The sequence below is a fragment of the Halichoeres trimaculatus genome, unplaced genomic scaffold (assembly GCF_033239565.1).
Source record: "Halichoeres trimaculatus isolate MK-OKI-2021-1 unplaced genomic scaffold, fHalTri1.1 fHalTri1_scaffold_4, whole genome shotgun sequence".
Classification (NCBI taxonomy): Eukaryota; Metazoa; Chordata; class Actinopteri; order Labriformes; family Labridae; genus Halichoeres; species Halichoeres trimaculatus.
This window is the reverse complement of record NW_027437182.1, coordinates 34,032,533-34,053,764: the sequence shown is the minus strand read 5'-3', so window position 1 is coordinate 34,053,764 and position 21,232 is coordinate 34,032,533. Positions and strand designations below refer to the sequence as shown.

Genomic DNA, 21,232 nt, shown 5'->3' with positions numbered 1-21,232 from the left:
GGACAAAAGTCAAGACTCGCACATCTCAGACTGGATTAGCCGATCAGCGCTGCAGGTGTCCTGCGTCTGTAAATAGTCTACAACAGCTGATAGCCATGCCTGCCTGCTGGTTTCTTGACAAAGAGGCTAAGCTGATAAGAGTACCTGGTGGATAACCATTGACGAGTATCTCATTCAGAATCACTTAAAAAAAAAAAAAATCCAAACACAAAAAACAATGCCGGTGAAAGGGATTAGAGGAGTGTGATCGGCCATGACTGTCATAGTCCGACAACAGTTCTTCTCCTTCATGTGCCCAGATGCTCGAAGCACTTCTGCCAATTTACACCACGTTCACACACTAAAGGCAGAGGCTACTACTGTGGTGGAAAAGTCTTTGGACTCCCCATGCATTTGTGTGATGTTGCATTAAATTTCCCTCTTAGGTCTTCGATTGCTTTCAGCACAGTCAGCGCCAAAGTACAAAACAAATCCTAAGAAAGCCAGTAAAAACTTCAAATTGGTTGGTTCACTAAAAATACAGAAGACAGTTAGAGTATTGGGCCATTTGGTACTGGTAATCCTCTAATGAAGGTAGTGCTTCTTATTTAAAGACACAATTTTGTTGCTGTGCTCTTTGTCTTTACAAAGCCAGCATATTTGTAAGATCAAGATCAAGAAACCAAGGAACCTGATACAAGAAACACGCGTGAAGATACACAGACAGGAAGATACACTGCAGAAATTCAGACCAACTAACAGTTTGGAAGACAAATTAAGATCTGGGCATCCCAGAGTTTAATTCACAAGAAATGAACACATCCTGATCCACATGTGCAGGGAACACCGCCAAATGACATCTCAGGTTCCTCAGCAGAATGTGGCCAAACCAAACCAAACCGGTGTCCAGTGTTCCACCTGCTCTGTACAAGGCCAACTTTTAGATCATGGCTTAAAGTCCTACAAGGCTGTAAAGAAGCCCCTGATCAATTAGAGACAGAGACTAGACTGTTAGGCCCAAGCACACAAGAACTGGACTGAACCTGGAGCTAGAAGTAGATTCTGTCCAGTTTCCTGCTTTATCTTCCTCCTGCTGATGTGAGGGTATGCAAAAGACCAGGCCAAGCAGTCCCCAGTATGGGAGATCAGGGATTGAACCCTCAACAATTCCCTTTCAGAGATGTCTACCCAGTTGATAGAATACAACCCCACCTTATTATCTCAACTACATTTAAAGACAACCCCTGAACATGAATAAATATCAAAAGTAGATTAATTTGTGATTGCATCTGTACACTCCAACATCTCATGTTTCTCTCTCTGCCAAACTGAAATCACTCAGGACTGACACATAAATGTAATCAATTGTTTTATTCTTCAAACTGAGGCAAAAGTGAATCTAGCTGCTATTTTTTGCATGTCATCATTGGTTGGGGCTAAGTAGGAAAACTGTAAGGTGAATTAAGTAGAGTCATGTTTATTATAAAAAAAAAACATGTAGTTTATTCTTTAAGATGACTGGTTACAGGTATACTGTTGTGGCCCATTTATCTTCCCTGTGCATACAAAATGTATCCGTCCTTTTCAAACGATGTTACCATCACTGCTCACATACATTAATGCGTCCTTTACGTTGGCATTGCTTCCCAGAGTCAAAAGTTTATGACAACAACAAACTCAAAAACAAACATGGCAACTTTGGAGGAGGTATTGCTAATGTACCACTTGCATTAAAGACGAAAACAGAGGCAGGGTTATATGAGGCGATGGTAATACATCACTGTTGTAATTTCTTATTTTGAGGTATTAACAGAAAAACTGCCCCCATGGTTTCTGGTGGTACTGCTCCATTTTTATGAAATTGTGCAGAAATACGGACAAAATCAACAGAGAGTATAGACGGAAGGCTCCGTCCAGACCTGGATCTATTGACATTAAGCGTAAATGGGCATTTAGTCCAAGCTTAAGACATTAAGCATTTATTTCTGTTTTAGCTTTTGCTCATTATCAATGTAGATACATAAAAGGATTAGACACTTTGAGCCACCAGACCTCCTGAAGGGCTGGGATTATCACTGGACTTCACACCAAGACTTATCAACAAGTGCTCATGATAAAACCACCGCTGTACTTAAGCCCTTTCAACACACTTTCACATGTGACTGCTGGTCAGCTTCAGCTACGTTAGGTTAGATAAAGTATCATTATGATGAGAAAGACAAGTTAAGGATGGAATAGGTTTGGTTTAGTACTTTCCAACCCCATTAACTTCCCCCAGGAATCTAAGGCAATGTGAGAAGGATGCATCCCACTACAAGATGTCATTCAATGGCCTTGATACTTGACCGAAAACAGCGGTTGATCTCTGACTTTTTGAAATGGCTTGAACAGCAGCAGCTTTGTTACTAGTTCTTGTTTCCTTTCAAGTGTCATCGAAACCATCCGCAGTGAAATAAATCATGATCAAAACCGGCACACATTGAATATGCTCCATGCTTCTATGGTGTCAATTTTGCCGAATGGCCTTCATCATCATCATCATCATCATCATCTTACTGCCCTCTTCTGGTCTAATGGTGTTTTACAACTCCCTTTATTTTTTTCCATATGTTTCTGGCCTGATTTGGATAATCTACTCTGGTCTTTGGTGAGTGGTGGAACAGCAGACAAACAATGGGCCAAAGAAACTTTTTTACAAGGAACTAAAAGTTCCTGAACGCTGGTCAAAAAGCATCTTCAGATTAGGTTAGGTCAGGTTTAACTTAGGTTAGTTTCAGTTAGGTCAGTAGGATCCTCATCTCTTAAAATGCCAAAGTACTACTATACAAATCCTCAGAGTGAAGTACAAAGCACAGACTGTGTGACCACCTTTCTATGACAGAGGTTGAGCCTCGGTGATAAACACACACTGTTGAAGAAGTCAAAACAGAAAATATTTCTTACACATTACGGATCCCATGCTGCTGTTGTTGCTCTCTGACAGTCCTCACAGGCAGAAGGGTCCAAAGCCACTCCGCTAATTCAGCATCCAGTCCGTCATCCACCACAGCGAAACATCACAAACATCCACAAGGATCCAGAGAGACTCAAGTCCAGCTCCCAAAACTGTCTGCTCTTCTTCAAAACAGAAGAGCGAGTCTTTCTCTTTTGTGTGTGAGAGAGAGAACCAGAGAGAGAGAGAGACAGGGGGGATGTGTGTGTGTGTGAGCATGTGTGTGTGAGTGTGTGTGTGTTTTCTTCAGAGCAGGGGTCTGAGCCTCTCCTGGCAGCCTTGTGACCGGCTGAGCTGGAGAGTTTTTTACACAAATATTCTCAACAATACTCCCACCAGGCAGCAGGGACTTCCCTTCCCCTCCTTTCTGTTTGCCCCCCTCTTCCTCCCCCTCATCCTCCTTCAGTGTTTCCTTCATTCATTAAAGCCTTTTCTGATTTTTTCACTCTTTTCTACAGAAAAGTTGGTGACAGGTTGCTCTGTTTATCCTCCTGACATCTTCATCCACTCCTTTTCTACTTTTACTTTTTCATTCTTGCAACAAGTCAACCATCTCAGCTTTATGTTATTGTATTATTTGTTGTTGCTTTGATTTGTCTCCTACAAAGAGAAAAACCTGTCCTTTCCTCTTTTTTATGCTGTGTTTTTATACTTTGTCAGCGCTGTATAGCACGAGCAGATCCACAGTAGCAGCTCCTGGCAGTATCTGTGCTCTGCCACAGAGCTGTAGTGCATTAGAAATGTTTTTGTTGGCTGTCAAAACTGTCATTACTAGAAAAAGTGATGTCAGACTTAAGTACTGCATTCATGTCATCAAATACAGACGGACAGCTAAAAACATGACTTGTAGATGTCTTGTAAAGAGCGTAATACTAGTTTTAATGGTAATAAGATGAAAAATTGGGGGCATTAGCTTCTGTAATAGTCTACAAACCTGTTTCTTTCTATACTTCTTAAAAAGAAAAAAGAAAGAAAAACTTAATGTAGAAAAGAAATTTAGAAAATCCCCCAAATTCTGCAATCTGTGTTAAGTGATGGACTTATAAGGCACCAGTAATGTGATGATTTGAGCATGTTTTTGTGACATGTATTAAGAAACACTGGGTATGACAGTATACTAAATCACTGACATGTTGATGGCGCATCTACTGGACACTTAATAGATTGTTAATTTTTCATAGCCACAGGTTGCTGCTAGGGTTTGACTGGGCAGGCAGGGTACTTGTCAGCCACCGATGTTCGTCAATTAATGTTTTTCATTAGCAGAAACCTTTAGTTGTCAAGCCTCAAGTGAAACCTGTAGTTCTCTGTGTTTCCACTTGAGGCATGCTCCAAAAAAAACAAAGAGAGCCCATTAACAACGTGTATTTTGAATGACCGTTATTCCTAAACAGTTTGTACAGTCAGATAAATTCTAATGGTTTGTTAAAGCGAAGGTGTTGCTCTTTCAGACAATATGTGTTTATTATGGTAATTTTACTCAGGTATTAAAGGAAGCCCCCTAATACGCATACACCAGGGGTGGCCAACCAGTCAGAAACCAATAGCCATCAATATTTTAGATTGATCTGCACACCACTACTCATAACAATATCTACATATATATTTTTATGAATGGATTGAAGAGCCGCATACCGAAAGGAAAAGAGCCGCAGGTTGCAACCCCTGACATACACAGTGTGGAGCAGATGGGTAAAAGGAAGTCACGGAAAAATGGAGCTGTCAAAAAAAACAAAAACAAAAAGAAGATCCTCCTAGGTTGAAAAACCTCCACAGAGGTTTCTTAATGATTTTGAGACTGAAGGACAATCTAAAGGAGTGACTTCATGTGAAAAAAGGTAACGGATTGGTTGAATTATGGGATAAATTAACCTCTCTCTCTCTAGTTTTTAATTTGTATGTGTAATTGTATGTGTAGACTGATGCTTGTATTGTGTGATGACTTTTTTAGAACAGAGTACCAAGTCTTATTTGTACAATATGTGAGTAATTCAATGTTAGGAATTTGTCCTTTGGATGTGTAAGTGTATGCGTCATACACTGTGTAATATGGCTCATGTATTTTTGTGCTATTTTAGAATAGTGTCCTGAGTCTTCTTTGCATTGTGTGAGCATGATTTGAGTCTTGTATTGTGAGCTAACCTTTGTAAAACAATGTGCTGTTTGTACTGCACAGTGTGTGTGAGAAGCTGAATCCTTGAATTTTTTTCTCCTCTACTTTCAGTTTGGTCAGTTTGTCCGGTGATTCTAGGAAGATACCTTTTTTTTTTGACAAAATAAGAGACAGACTCATATATATTGCTGTACATGTGTTTTTTGCTGTACGTATTTTAAGTTGATCCTGTAAAACATGTTTTTTATGTTTGATTGCAATGGGGTTTTTTTTGTTCACTAAACCTCTAAAATCAAAATCTGTTTTTGTTTTTCTTAATATTTTAACTGTTTTACTTTTATATAACATGCAGCACTTACTCACAGGACCTTTCATAGTCAACGTAAGAAAAAAAAACTCCAGGCAGACTTTTTAAGGCTTAGTTGTGAAAGGGTTAAACATGTTTGCAGCCTGAAACAGAAAAACAACTTGGCCCCTGTACATCATTCAGTCATGATTCCTTTATCGTGGCTCAGAATTATGCATATTGGCACGAAACGGGATGTTGCTGATTTTTTTCTAAGCACTTCATGTCGTATTCACTCAGAGCTGTTTGTATAAAGTTCAGTTTTCTCTGTTTCAAGCACCTAGGTTCCCCTCTATTCCCAGTCTGAGCCTCATGAGTCTCGACTCCTCCTAGGGACCACTAACATCACCGTCTTAGATCCACTGCAGGCCAAAGAATAACACCCTCCTTCCTTAAGCGTCCTCCCTTTCCTTCCTCCGCCCTCCTCAAGCAGACTTGCGTCACAGGCCTGCCGACTGAAAATAGATCTTTTCCTCAATAAATTCACACGTCTGCACGGCTTTGTTTTGAAGGTGTCATGTGTGTGTTAGTGTCAGGAACAAGTGTAAAGGAAGCAGCGGGACACAGACTCTCAGGAACACACACACACAGACACGGACATGGAGTAATCAGGTGTTCTCTGATCTCCCTGCAGGTCTTAATCCTCTTACTGGAGACTATTTAGAGGCAGTTGTAATGAGATATTTTTAACCACACGACTGTAACTTCTAAACTTACTCAGTTTACATTAGGAATGGGTATTTCTAGAAGAAACACTATCTGATCATGTCATGTCATTCTATGTTCGCAAACTGCTTTGATGGCAAAAGTGAAAGTAGAAAACTGGAAGAATGTAAAGGCAGGAATGAGCATTTTGCATCAATCCCAGATGCAGCATTTGTCTCTTTATCAGTCAACAACTGTCCTGGCTGTGTGCTCAAATCTTCAGCTGCAGGGAGGAGGCGTCATTACATCATAGGCTACATCATCTCAGGCCTTCACCACCTCACTGGGATTGACCCTCTGCTTTAAGAGTTGATGGGGCCTGAGCATTTAAAGCCAGCCGTCCTTTGAGGAGCTACACAATAAGCACATGAGTAAGAAATGACTCATTGAAAGCGTCTGTCACCGGTCCCTGCTGTTACTACCTTCAGCACTTTAAATAATTGATGTGCGACGTGTTCCAAACAGTCCCATGGCTAACAGAAGCAGCTGTTGTTTTCCGCTCTCTGTTTACCCACAGTTATTCTTTTCTACATGCTGCTTTCATCGAATCTCCACCTAAAATTACACTAAAGAGAACCGTCTTCAGCTCAGGCTGACCCAAACAGAAAGTGTCAATACAGTTAAAGCTGTCCTCATGCTTTCCTCAAGCGGGAGATATTGGCTGCTTCAAGCGTACTTCTGTACAGTGCATCTAGCAAGTATTTACTTATAATGACAATGTAAAAAAACATTTTGTACTTTTTGTAAATGTATTAAAAGTTTTAAAAAAACCACACACAAGTATTTACAGACTTTGCTAAGTACTTTAATGCACCTTTGGCAGCAGTTACAGCTTCAAGTCTTTTTGAATACGATGCCACAAGCTTGGCTCACCTCTCTTTGTGCAGTTTGGTACATTCCTCTTTGCAGCACCTCCCAAGCTCTATCAGGAGCGTCGGTACACAGACATTTTTAGATCTCTCCAGAGATGTTTGACCACGTTCAAGTCTGGGCTCTGGCTGGGCCACTCAAGGACCTTCACAGAATCGTCCTGAAGCCACTCCTGTGATATCCTGGCTGTGGTCTTAGGGTAGTTGTCCTGCTGAAAGATGAACTGTCGCCCCAGACTGAGGTCTAAAGTGCTCTGGAGCAGGTTTTCATCCAGCATTCATCTTTCCCTCAATCCTGACTGGTCTCCCAGTTCCTGCTGCTGAACAACATCCCCACAGCATGATGCTGACACCACCATGCTTCACTGTAGGGATGGTATGGTCCAGGTGATGAGCCATGCCTGGTTTCCTCCAAACATGACGCCAAAGAGTTCAATCTTTGTCACATCAGAGCAGAGGATTTTCTTTCTCATGGTCTGAGAGTCCTTCAGGGGCCTTTTGGTGAACTCCTGGTGGACTGCCTGAGCCTTTTACTGAGTAGTGGCTTCAGTCTGACCCCTCTACCATACAGGCCTGATTGGTGGATTTCTGCAGAGATGGTTGTCCTTCTGGTAAGTTCCTATCTTTCCACAGAGGACCACTGGAGCTCTTACAGAGTGACCATCAGTTTTTTGGTCTCCTCCCTGACTTAGGCCCATCTCTCTGATTGCTCAGTTTAGACGAGGGTCCAGGTCTAGAAGAGTCCTGGTGGTTCTGAACTTCTTCTATTCACAGATGATGGGGTCCTCTGGGCTCATTGGGACCTTCAAAGCAGCAGAAATGTTTCTGGACCCTTCCCTAAATTTGAGCCTGGAGACAATCCTGTGTCTGAGGTCTACAGGCAGTTCCTTTGACGTAATGCTTGGTTTGTGCTCTGACATGCGCTGTCACCTGTAGGACCTTATAAAGACAGGTGTGGGTCATTCCAAACCATGTCTGATCAACTGAATTAACCACAGGTGGCCTCAAATGAAGCTGTTGGAATATCTCAAAGATGATCAGTGGAAACAGGATGAACCTGAGCTCTTAATAGCTTTGTGGCAAAGGCTGTGAATGTGTACGCGTAATGTCTTGAAAAGCCTGTGAATACTTTCCAGATGCACTTTAAGTGTGATTTCTAGACCCTGTATCGTGCACTAGAAACAGAACCTGAGACCCTTTTTGAGTGATTTACTGGTTCAGCTGCTGCTCCCCCAGATGTGTTCAGAGATGTGAGGGTCCGCTCTTACTCCTATTGTTCAGCTGTGTTGTCATGAGCAGGTCTGGTCAGCTGGCTTCAGTCCAGCTGACAGAAATAAAGACAAATGCTTTCCAAAGGATGTGGTTTCCCACCCCTCTCCATCACAACATCCCTGTATAAGAGGCAGGAAGAGGAAGCAGAGAGAATGCAACTCTGACGTCACAACAACAAAGGTTGGGGACTGGTACGGGGGCCTCTGGGTAATACCATCCACCCTGAGGAGCTATTAACATAAACCTCTAAACCGCTTAACCTCTATATGTTGTTTTCTGACCATGTTTAGGTGAAAAGTATGTAGGGCATGTTCAAACTTAACATAATGACCTATAAACTAAATTAAACACCTAGTGAGTTTCAGGAGGTGTTTTTTAGAACGGTGGAATTAAACAGAAATATTTATAAGCTTTGTATCCCAGATTGTCTGTTTCACCTTTACTTGACTATGGAGAACATTTCCGTCATTGTGATGTAACCAGTTTATCAGGAACTTTGCAGGAATATTTAAAAGGAAACCATCTGACCTCTGACCTTCCTATTAGTCACCTCGCTGTGTGTCGGGACATAAACTCCTTCACCTTTCTTTGTTCCAGGGCATGACTTCTTCACTGTTGTGTTACTAAGACAGAACTGTGACTTTTGGGTATCCCATGTTCCCTTCCATGGAATAGAAGCCAGTAGTGATGTACACCAGGAGGGGGCAGTTGGCCCCCCACAAGGGCCCTAAAATGCCTTCTAAGGAGCCAAAATGACCACTAAAGCTCTGTTTCCACCAAGCAGTCTAGTTTAGATCAGTATAGTATTGTGCAGGTTGAATTAGTGTAGCCTGATCTTGTTTGCGTTTCCACAGCCAACTGTGCCCCTTTGTGGTAGGTGGCATGTAAGCCAGATGCCTGTAGCCACATCAGTTACATAATGCCATGGCAGAGTGACACAGTGTACCCCGCTTATAAATCCAACAAAGAAGAAAATGTGACACAGTGAACAAAAAGAGCAACAATGGGAGACATCCAAGAATTTGTCTTTGTGATCAGCATGTAGGACTTAGGAAGAGCAATCAAGCTTTGTTTCAGAGAAGGCTGTGTGTCACCAAGAGAGATACAGCCGCTGTCGTTGCATGGTAGGTGACGATGCCTTCAACCCAACTGAGACAAAACAAACTGAACCAAATTGAACTGAACCGAACTGAACTGCTTGGTGAAAACGAGCCTTAAAATGTCTTCTTGAGAGCCAAAATGTGGCTGAAGTACCCTCCAAAAACACATGCTAAAGTCCTCTCCTAGTTAGCAAAACACACTTAATCGCCCCCTTGACTGGTTAAAACACAACACCCCTCCCTTTTTTGGTGGAAAGAACGTGCTGTATAATCCTTTTTTTTCCTTTCCCCCCTTCCTAAAAAAGTCTGCAGGCCATTGAAAGCCAGTATGTGTTAGAAACAGACATGTCTTTATGTTATCTTATGAGGTGAATACGACGTTTTAGTCTAAGAAGACTTTTTTTCACTATTAGAAATCACATAAAAACATGTACTTTCTTTTCAGTTTTTGTTGCGTACACATGGATCAAGCTCACACCTTCTCCTTTAAGTTCATCATTTGCCCTTGAGCAGCTGTCTGATGCCCGAGTCCATGCAGTTTAACCCATTTCTTTGTATGTTGAATGGCAGCGTGTGGTACAGCAGCACTCCAGCTATGGACCACAGACGCCTGCAGAGAGTGGTGAGGACTGCTGAAAAGATTGACCAGAACTCCACTGCCCTCTCTGCAGAGCCTCCCACGTCTCCCCTCAGGGTGGAGGGACAGAGGACTTCTAGACTCGAGAACTCCTTCTGTTCCTACCACCAGACTCCTAAACAGCCCACAGGAGTCTGTAATACATGAAAACAGTCACTGCTTGATTTTTCTTCCTTTATTTATCCATTTATCAACAACTTTAGCCCAGTAATGCCCTTTATGTCTCTTCTCTTCAACCTGTTTTTCTTATCCATGTTGTACTTCGCATCCCACAGTGTTTTTTTACAGATCAGAAAAAGAGAGCACAGCTATGACAGTTTGTTTGGTGTTGCTTATGTTGTTGTTGTTTTATTTTTACTTCTGTTACAATTTAAGCCCGGGTTTCTATTATGCTGCATCCACTTGTACAATAAAATTAATCACATAATAGAAAAGAATCTGGATAAAAAATTAATGTCAGAACTCTTGATAACTTGATTTGTTAAATTTGTGAATTTTTCATTCTTCATTTTTTAATGTTTTATTATAATAATAATAATAATAATAATAATAATAATAATAATAATAATAATAATAATAATAATAATAATTATTATTATTATTATTATTATTATTATTATTATTATTATTTTATTATCATTATTATTATTTTATTATTGTTATTATTATCATTATTATTATTATTTTATTATCATTATTATTATTTTATTATTGTTATTATTATCATTATTATTATTATTTTATTATTATTATTATTATTATTATTATTATTATTATTATTATTATTAATAATATTATTATATTAATGTTGTGTTGTTGTTGCTATCACTATCATTATATTTTTGTAGCGCTTTTCAATACACGTGTCAAAGTGTTTCAAAATAAACAGTAAAAACAGGTAAAAATGAACAGCAGACAGTAAGAATAAATAAAAGTAGAGGGACCATAAAGAATTTACTTTAAGAGCAAGATTATATAAACCAGACATGATTGTTGCTCTCACAGACATCAGCTGTTTGACCTCCTAAACAGCAGAAGAGCCACAATATCAGCGGCTTATATTTTCTCCATGTTAACATCAGAGAAAATTATTGATTGTGATTTGCACAAAAGGGACCAGTAAGGTGGATGAGACACACTGTAATTCTCATAGTTGAATAATTAAACTTTTTCTGTTGTCCTTCCACTAATCAAGCTTGTAAAAGAACATGTTAAACAAATAATAACAAAAATCAATGAGTTCTGCCCAAAACATCAGCTCCACACTCACTGAGGCCTTTCCATGAGGTTTCTCTGAGGCCCTCAGTAAGTCATCTGATCCTGCCAACAAACCGTCAGACAGACAAGAACCGACATTGCTGCTCCGTGCTGTCAACAACAGCTTCAACACATCTGTGAAAAATATGCTTGGTACTTAAAGCCTTTGATGCTGACATATTGAATCTATTACTCAGACATGTTAATGTTTTATCCAGTCTTCCCACCCCATCGCGCCCCTCTTTCTCTGGATACAGCTCACAGTTAGTGTTCTGACCTAAAAATACAGATACCTGCATGTAACTCGGCAAAGTGCTTGAATCGAGGTGAACCAGGTGGGAAAAGGTACCAACAGCCCAGTCACTTCAGAGTCATGCTAATCCTCTTTGCTTCGTTACCAAGTGACTGAATTTCTACAAAGCTGCTTCCTGTATTTCTACAATAATCAATTCTCCTGTTATTCATGCACCACGTCCGAGAGAGACAGATATTTACTCTGAGTGGTGTCTGTTTGAGGAAAGCAGATTATAAGTGATGAATGCTGTGGTTTGTGGTTGTGTTATGTCTGTATTGTGAGTAATATCTAAACTGCCCTCCATGTTGTTTATCTGAGGGTAATGTTTCTGTCAGACTGTCAACAGGAAGAGCTGAAATCATAATTAGTTTACCAGATGTGCTGTGACTTCTCTCCACAGGTTGGTCTGATGTGTGTGACCAGGTTGTCTCTTAGGTCCCCTCAGAAACAATTATTGCCACCTTCTTAAAATAATCCCCAAAGTCTTTTTTTCCAAGTTTTTCAGAGGAAAGAAAAAAAAAACTGAGCCATATGTTCAATATAAATGTATATTTTTGGAAGTTTTTTACTCAACAAGGTTATGACAAAAAAATCACTATTGTTATGCTAAAAAAAACGATTTCTGCTCATGATGTCACATGAGGAAAAAATGACTTAGCCACGTTTCTGATTATGACTTTATCTCCAGCAATTTAACTTGTAGTTCTGTCAGCAATTAACTTAAACTCGCTGTCTTCCCATAATGCTGAAGAGACATAAGTATCTTCTCACTTCTCGGTCCAGCTCTGCTTTGCTGGGTTCCTGATTGATGCCTAGTAACATGGCATGTTGTCAAAGAAGTGATGATACTCGACAGGCATTACATGTTTAATTGATTGGAGATTTGAGCCAGATCATGACACTTACCAATAGGGGAATAGCCTTGAATAATGCAAATAACTTCAGTGGAAGAGTTCTCATTAAAGCAGCAGCCATCTAAAACTTGCAAAATAACCTGTCACATTGTCACATTTTGGCTTTGGCAAAATGAAACAGCCGAGGTGAAGAATCACATGCTCTGTTAAACTGAGAATCCAGGTGGTTTTACTAGAGATAGGCAGCATCATAGCATAGGGAGTTAATTCAGCCAAAATAATTAGATAAATAAAAAAAAAGATAATATTTTTAATTTTTTTTGTGAAAAAAAAAAAAAAATTAACAAAAGAAAGAAAGAAAACGGACAAAGGCGATTGTTCAAAGAAGGTGAAGGTGAATATTTTCCTGGATATATTATTAAAATCAAAATTCTTTAAATCTAAACAATAAGGAATATGAAAGCACTTTTGTTTGTTTGTTTGTTTGTTTGTTTTCATGTTGTTGTTTTTTTAGCAAAGCTGTGAAGTTTTGTTGTTACTTGGTTCTCAGTTTCCAGCATTCAGGCTGTGATGTGGTGTTGACATTTTAAATAAATATACAGAGAGTATAAGTGCAATTAAGTACTCTTAAAGTTGAGAGTTTTGTTGTTGTTGTTGTTGTTGTTGTTGTTGTTGTTGTTGTTGTTGTTGTTGTTGTTGTTGTTTTGCCATCCTGAAAATCATATGTTTGGGTCTTTCTTGCTGATCCTCATCAAAATGAGCCACAATCGCCTGACAAGCTCGGAAAAATATCTCAGTCAAGATTTTAAAGACAAAAATATGACAATTTGCTTGTCAATTTTTAAAAAATATGGAAACCAAAAAACTAGGACATACTTTTCTTGTACTTCACTGGGAGATTTTTTTTACTCTCTACAAGCAATTCAGTCGTCAAGTTTTGTCTTTTAATATCTGGATATAAGACATTTCTGGACTGGCCTCTAAATGAGGTTCATATTAATTCCAATAAGACAGTTTATAAAGGAATAAGATAGAAACACCTGCTTGGACTCTTTGGTTTTTGCTGTGTGTTGGCTTTGTCTGTGATGATCAGCATAAAACCACTCTAAAATAAACAGAATAGTGGGAAAACTATGTTTTGATCTCCAAATTTTTCAGGTTGGTGACTAAACCAGATAAGAGAAGGTAAAACTCATTGTTTAGGGTAGTCCACAGCTGTCTGAGGTACAGAGATTCTTGGTGAAACTGTGACTCTCCAGTTGGCCTTTGACCTTTTCATTTTATTTTTATTCAATCCATTTCTGATTCTCAAAGAAAGTTTTTCAAGCTCTCTACCCAAACAAAAACAATGTCAAAGTTTCAATAAAAACTTAACAATAAGGTTTCAATAAGGTCATTGTGGTGTTTTCAATGTGAAAAGAAGTGAGTTCTCTTTAACAGAACAGGCACTGCTGTTAACACAGGTTTGTAACTGCTTATTATCATTCCAGGATATTTGAGAAATTGGACACACTCCTCTGTTTGATCCTTTATGGGTTTGAACTCATAAAAAAAGAAAAAAAAGAACCACTTTTCACAAAAAATGACAGCCTCTGTGTTCTAAACTCACCTATTTACCTTCCATTAGCCTCCCTCTACCTTGAAATAATCTCCACGAGTCCTGTGTTACATGTAATATTATCCATAATTACACTCCAAGTGTCCAGAAGGAGGAATTTCCCTCAGCCTCAGAGCCAGATTGTCCTCCTTTTCGCTCCCTCTTGTTGCCTCGGGCAACAAAACACAGCAACATTCAGGATCATCCCTTCCTCCAGTCTGACCTTTTACACTGGAAACTCTGCAGGTCACCCATAAGGTCCCTGTAACACACCCTCCTTTGATAGAGCCCCAGTCTGAAGGAGCTCACAGACGAAGCACAGCTTGAGGAGGGGCAGAGGGTTCGGACTGAGGGAGCTTCAGATCGAACAAGAATCTGATTGTGTCCCGGAGCAGTGAGCTGTTATCTGCAGCCTCAGCACTAATCATCCTGACAGCTCTCCTCACTGGGACGCTGGGGAAGCCATTTTAGATCAGCCTCTATAGAGCAGCATGTGTGAATGAATAATGCATGAGGTGAAGGCAGACGTTACGGTAAATTACACATCCTGAGCTGCTGTGATGTCACCAGCCACCAATACATTGTGACTCATGGTGTCACGTGACGTGCAGGCAGCGAGGGGGACTGAGGGGGCGTTTGTAGAGGTGAGAACGTTTGAGGGTGGTGGAGCAGAGTATGAGATCACCACAACACCACAGATCCCATACACACATGCAACAACATGGGTTCCTTTTTAGATTTAACCCAGAAATGAAACATCGGTGTTTAATCACAAAACACTCAGGAAAAAAAATGTTGCATGAAAAAAATTTAAATCAGTAAAGTGTGTTTTTAATCCTGTTATAGATCAGCACACACTGCATATGAAAGATGTGAACCCAGATTCTTCCTGTGTATCATAAATTGAGATGATGTGAAGAAGAGCTGTATACGCACTGTTTGTTTGTTCATGACTGAGTGTGAGCGATGGGGCTGCTCCCACTGTGTGTTTAAAGATCATTATTATAATATGTGTGATTTTAGGGTGCGCTCCGTGCTAACTATGTCTTCTATTGTAGAATTAGAAAAAAAATTGGATGAATGTGATTTCATGGCGGTACATACTGCAATCCAACTTAATAAACCAATCATCATTTGTGTTTATTACCATGTGTTTCCTGCGGTGTTGGGAATAACAGCATTAAAAATAACAGCATAACTAATGTCATAACTTTTCCCAGTAACAGGTAATCTAATTCAGTGTTCCCCAAACTTTTTTTTCAGGTGGCACACTTTTTTGGAGGGACAAGCCACAGCGACCCATTCAAAAATGTGTCCAAATCCAAATGTGTCCAAATGTGTAAATCAACTGACAGGATGTCTTTGTAAAGAAATAAAAAGGGTTCTTTAATCACGTTTTCATCATCTTACATCTTTTGTACCAGCTAGCAGGCCTAAGAGACACATTTGACGAATGCATTACAGCTTTGTTTGGCTTAAACTCTGAAAATACTTACATTTTTACTGTGACGGGTAAGCCTGCTTGCTTTTCAGAATTGTTTCCCAGTCATGAGTACAAGATGAAAGTCTGCTTCTTTATTTTGTCTTAATTAGCCTGTCAAAGTCAAATTTCTATCTTTCTATCACTCGTGACAAACAAGAAAAACTCATTCTATTCTATTCTATTCTATTCTATTCTATTCTATTCTATTCTATTTTATTCTATGTGGTTGTAAAAAAGGATGAGAAGCAAAATACAAGACTCAGCACAAGATAATCAGATGGAAGGTAACAGCATCCAGTCATGTCTTTTCTCTTTTAAGCGTGACGTCACCACACAGCTCTAACAGCTCCGTTTCTGCAGCTGGTGCACGTCAAAGATCCAGCAGTGACTTTGGACTCAAAGGGGTTTTGAATCTGACTTCAAATCTTTCTTTTGGAAACTGATGATCAAATCAATCAAAGGGGTCAGCTCTTTCATATGTGTGATGGTGACACATTGACAGTGTTTTCCTCTGAGTGCTGTAAAACAGTGTGGCTTTGGTTGTTTGAGTAGTGCCAGCTTGTGGCTTCAGATTTTTGAAAAACAGTTACATGTTACAGTTAAGTTAAGTGGCAATGACCCTACACAATGAAAACAACAACTATGACAATGTGAGGAGCCAATCATCAGTTAACAAATTGTCGAGGGAAGACTTCTTCTGGTTAAGGAAAGCATGAATTTCATATAAACATTCTGAAAACTAATTTGGCGACCCATAAAAAACCTCCAGCAACCCACCTTTGGGTCAGGTCCCAGACATTAGGAATGACTGATCGAATTAATTACTATTCTAAACATTACAACACTGTTACTGCTACAGACAGTGAAATGTGACGCGTTACTGTGTATCCGACCTGGATTGCTGCACTTAGGCAAAAGACAGGCACCCCACAGGGAGAACATGGCAACTCCACAGGGAAAGGCTCCAACCCAGGCCAGAGACTCAAACCAGATTACCGATTAGCCAATTTTGCTGGACGACATATTGTCCCACAGTTATTGACAATAAACAGTATTACTCGCACTATTATTTTGAGACCATCTAACCACTTATATAAAAATATTGTTTCATAATAATGCAATACACCCTTTAAAATGCAATAAACTTTTGTTTCTCACGAGTGTTTTGTTTTACTGTTGTAACTGGAATATCAAGAAATTTCAAATATTGTAAAATACATAAATAAATGAAAAGAGTTCTCTGTCAAAAATTGGACTTATATATATATATATATATATATATATATATATATATATATATATATATATATATATATATATATATATATATATATATATATATATATATATATATATATATATATATATATTTAAAACTGTATTAAAGTCTAGGTTTTCTTTTGTGATGTAGCAAACTACACTTTCTGTGTCAATGTAAATTCTCATCATCCAGGTCAGAGTTATCCTAAACGCTTCAAACTGAGGAAACCGGACTGTTCAGAGTTTGAGAAGATGTTTCTCCTCTCATCCATGAGGCCTCATCGGCCTCATCCCAAACTATAACCAGTCCAGTTGTCTCAGTTTGAAGCGTTCAGAATACTCTTTCTGTGAGAACACACCATTTTGCTCTGTTCTGTTTGTGTTTACTTTGTTGATAAAACGCCTCAGTGTTGACTGTCGGGGCAAAGTCTCTGCATCTGCAGGTGCAGTTTCTTCCCTAGCAGGGCAAATTAGGACTGTGGTTGTGTTTTAGGTGGACATGTGAGTTTGTTGTGTTGCCTTTTTTTGTTGATGCACGCTGGCTTGTCCGTGTTGTTGGGCTCACCTTTCTCATTCAGTTTGAAGCCTAAATATTTGTACACTGGGCTGTGACGTATGGATTTATAATCATCTTTTTTCCTCCTAATTTCTACTACCTGGCAAACCTGTTTGCCGCTCACGAGCTCACTTGCTGCACTCTGTGTGTTTATGCTAGCTTGATACTAGAGAGATGAGGAAAACAAACACACATGCACATGGAAACATATTGAGGCCTGCAAAATTACACACAAGAATACAGACAAAAACTGAGCCGCACTGATCTGATGGAGGGTTAAGGCAAAGATGACTCAGAGACCAAAAGGATCACACTTTGATTTGACTGAACTTTCAAAGGGAAACAAAAAGAGAAGCAGTCTTCATTAAGTGCAGAGATAGCTTCTTGGAGGACGACAACCTCTGTGCATCTAGACTCAGACAGCAGAGTCCTGCCTCTGTCTCTCCTTAAAAATCCAGGTATCCATTCTTGGATAACTTCACTGTGTCAGACCCAGATGAGCAGCGACATCATGGTTAATGTGTTCACATAAAGAGAGTTGTCCAGTGTGATATTCCTGACCGTCAGTGACCTGTACACACAAAAGGTAAGTCAGAAACTCCCACACTTTCCTGTGAGCACCCTACTCTACAGGAATAAGTCTGCTGGCACTATTTTAACCTGAGCAGTTCATCAATCCATGTCTGAATCCCACACTCTTCTTCTTCTTCACCTCATTTCACTTCCTTTAACTGTCATCTTGGTGTTTCAAGAGATTTTATCTATATTTATTGCTGTGTGCAAACAACAAGACAATGTGTTTGTCTTGTTGTCTTATCTTAGCTCAGATTTGAGACAACAAAAAGCAACCATTACACATAAAAGCAGCTCCTAAACTGATTTGTTAAAGAGCTGTGCCTTTGTTTTACTTGTTTTTTTTAATGAATACATAGTAATCAGAGTACAGGAAGATGAATTATACATGCTAGACCTTTTTCAAAGTCATCAGGAAGCCACAGCTGACTCAAACTGACATTATCTGATAATCAGCTGAGTGAAACTCCAAATTGGGACATGGGGAAACTATTTGATGTGACAGTCGTGAGACATTTCCAGCTCCCTCTGATCCCTGAGATTAAACACACAGTAAGGCGTGCTGAGGTCAACTTATATCAATCATGTCCCATCATTTCAGCCCTTTGCTCCTCCTTCTCCTTTCCCTGCCTGACACTAATGATGAAGCAACACGACAACCAGACAGCCAGCTGTTAGGTGACCGTCTTCAAAGGACAGAGAAACCAGAGAGGACAGAGCGGGTGTGTGTTGCTTCAGAATCAATAAAGGAAGGAGGGGTTCCAGTTTGCATAAACGGTGGGATCATAAAACTCCTGCCAGATGATGAGTTGTGGTCCTTAGTGAATGACAAGTGAGCTCCCTGCTGGTGAACTCAGACACTGTGCTGGTGGAATGGCCCTGGGGTAAAGAGGGACAGCACTGGACATACTGGGATTCTGCTGCTTGTTTGCAACATCTTTATACCCAGATCTGGCTCACAAGCTCAACAGCTAAACCAACAAATACAGTGTTCAACCTACTCGTCATACTTACTCTGATTTGTCACAGATCTTGATGATTGTTATTAACTTTGAAATCAATTTACACATAATTTTAAATCAATTAAATGCTCCCTTATAAATGTTTTTAAGCAGTATGATGTATGTTTAGCAGTTAGATATATTCTCTAACCATACATTGAGCCCTTTCATGGAATGAACAAGCCTTCATATTTGCACATCTGCACCCTATGAGATGTGACGCTCAAATACTGCCTGCTGACATTTTTTTTGTAAAGGCATGCACAGAAGTGTACCAGAGCTGCAGGATGATCATCACACCCTTTCTGCTAGCATAGACACACTTTCAGATTTTAGCAATAAGCACTAAAACGGTTGCTATGCGCTAAGTAGCTGCCTGTTGCAGCAGCTCTCTCGTCTTTGTCCGTTTCTTGTAATTTTTTCGTCTCTTTTTCGTCATCTTTGTTTTTGGAGTGGATCATCACTTTGTATGGTTCATTGTTGGTCACGGACACCAAACTTTTTGTGGCTTCGGCGGTATTTTTTACTACTTTTCTCCTGTGTTTGTCTGGAGATCCTACATGTAACCATGGCTGCATTGTTTACATGCAAAATTAGCTGTTAGCAGCCTGTAGCATGTAAATGCTAACTAGTGTAGGGCTTGATGATTTCCCTCGAGCTGAGGAGGAGGAGGTGAGGACGACGTGCTGGTTCTCAGATGTGAGCTGGGAGGTGACGACGTGGACCTGTCCTTCCATCCATCGTTGTTGGGAACGTGGGATCTCGCTCCGGGGAAAGATGAGCTAGCTGTGCTAATCCAGAGGCATCATGCTGTTCACGGACGTGGCTGACGGAGCTGACATCGGACGCCGCGACACATCGGAGGAGCTTCGCCTGCTGTGAGCAGACAGGATCCAGGAGACAGAGACTGAACAGACTGCTGGGGAGGCTCAGTCCTGGACCCTGTGGAGGTGGAGGCTGGCTGGGCTGGAGAGTGGTGGACGAGTGGTGGACGGGATGTCGTCATCTAATTTCTTATGGACATTTTTGCACTTTCTATACTCTTTCTTACTTTTGTTTTCTTAAATGCTGCGGTGACTCCTGAATTTCCCCTCGGGGATAAATAAAGTATTTTCTATTCTATTCTATTCTATTCTATTCTATTCTATTCTATTCTATTCTAAAAACCCCTCAGGTGGCTTCAGTCCACAGCAGGAACAGATTCTGTGTTGATGCAAAGCAGATACTTATGACTCTTAGGAAAGTATGAGCTTATGTTTGCTTTTCCTACCAAATTCTACATCAGCCTGCATTTGTCAACATATCTCAACATGTCTTCAAAACCAAAATATGAAACTTTTTTAAATCCAGCATGTTAAAAACGCAGCATAATAACAGAAAAATGTATTCCATCCGTCAGCATGAGGGAGGCAGGGTTCATAAGGGACACTGATATGGCACAAATGGTTTTATTTTTAGAGTATTCTAACATGGCAGTTCAAAATGTGGCATGGAGAGAGTGCTTTACACAACAGGCAGCTGTGCAATATGTACTCTCATAAGGACAGAGCATTACCATGTGTACATTTGCCATTGTGCATATGTGCATACACTGTGTGTGTACATTGAGCATGTGATTCCTTGGGGATTGTTCACTGCTTCACTCTGTTTCTTGTTTCTGGCTCTGAAAATAAACCTCCAAAAAATATTATACTTGGTGAAAATTCATGCATTAAAAATGTAAAAAGGCTGATTGCAAAGTTTCTAACCTACAAATAATGACCAAATTATGATCCATGTTTTCCAAATGTAGGATAAAAAAACAACAGCTCAAGGAGGATTTCTAAAGGATCAGGTACAAAAGTAAAGAAACTGCAGCCATTTTGGGTCATTTGCAGCTGCTTTTCTAGCCATAGAAAAATGAACTTTTAATCTAACATTTTTGAAGGGTGAAAACTATAAACTGTAAAAAAAAAAAAAAAAAAGGACTTCCTCTTGCCTGGCTCAAGTGAGGACACAACAAAAACTGCTCCCCCTGGTGGCTGGCTGCAATACAGGTCAAAAAATCTGGCTATCCAGCCATTCCATATGGGCTGTGGTCAAACTTTAAAAAATTAATACACTTCATCGAAATGTTTCATACCTCCAATTGTTGTGGTGATTTGGAGATATTATTCGGCTGCCTTCTATTCAAGTCCTCTTTTTTTTTAAAGATTTTTTTTCATGACTTATAAGAGGTTAAAAACAAGGCTTTACGTAACGTGTAACGATGATTGACAGCTGATCTTGTGTATTTTTTTCAGGGATTGTAAAATATGTTGGGAGGTAGAGACAAGAAGAGATTAGACTCTCGAAAGAAAAAGA

At 39.8% G+C, this 21,232-nt stretch overlaps 1 protein-coding gene across 6 annotated transcripts in view; it reads right to left on the bottom strand.

Moving 5' to 3' along the window:
* Positions 1 to 21,232, bottom strand: part of mcf2l2 (MCF.2 cell line derived transforming sequence-like 2) — a 239,912-nt gene that overhangs the window by 216,193 nt on the left and 2,487 nt on the right. Inside the window, exon 1 of one of the 6 annotated variants that reach the window (XM_074669200.1) lies at positions 2,923 to 3,135. The exons of the other annotated variants lie outside the window; for them this stretch is intronic. Coding sequence (XP_074525301.1) covers positions 2,923 to 2,938 — 16 coding nt within the window. The 5' untranslated portion in view covers positions 2,939 to 3,135. Of the gene's footprint in view, positions 1 to 2,922; positions 3,136 to 21,232 lie in introns of those variants that run through there. 6 annotated transcript variants of the gene reach the window in all.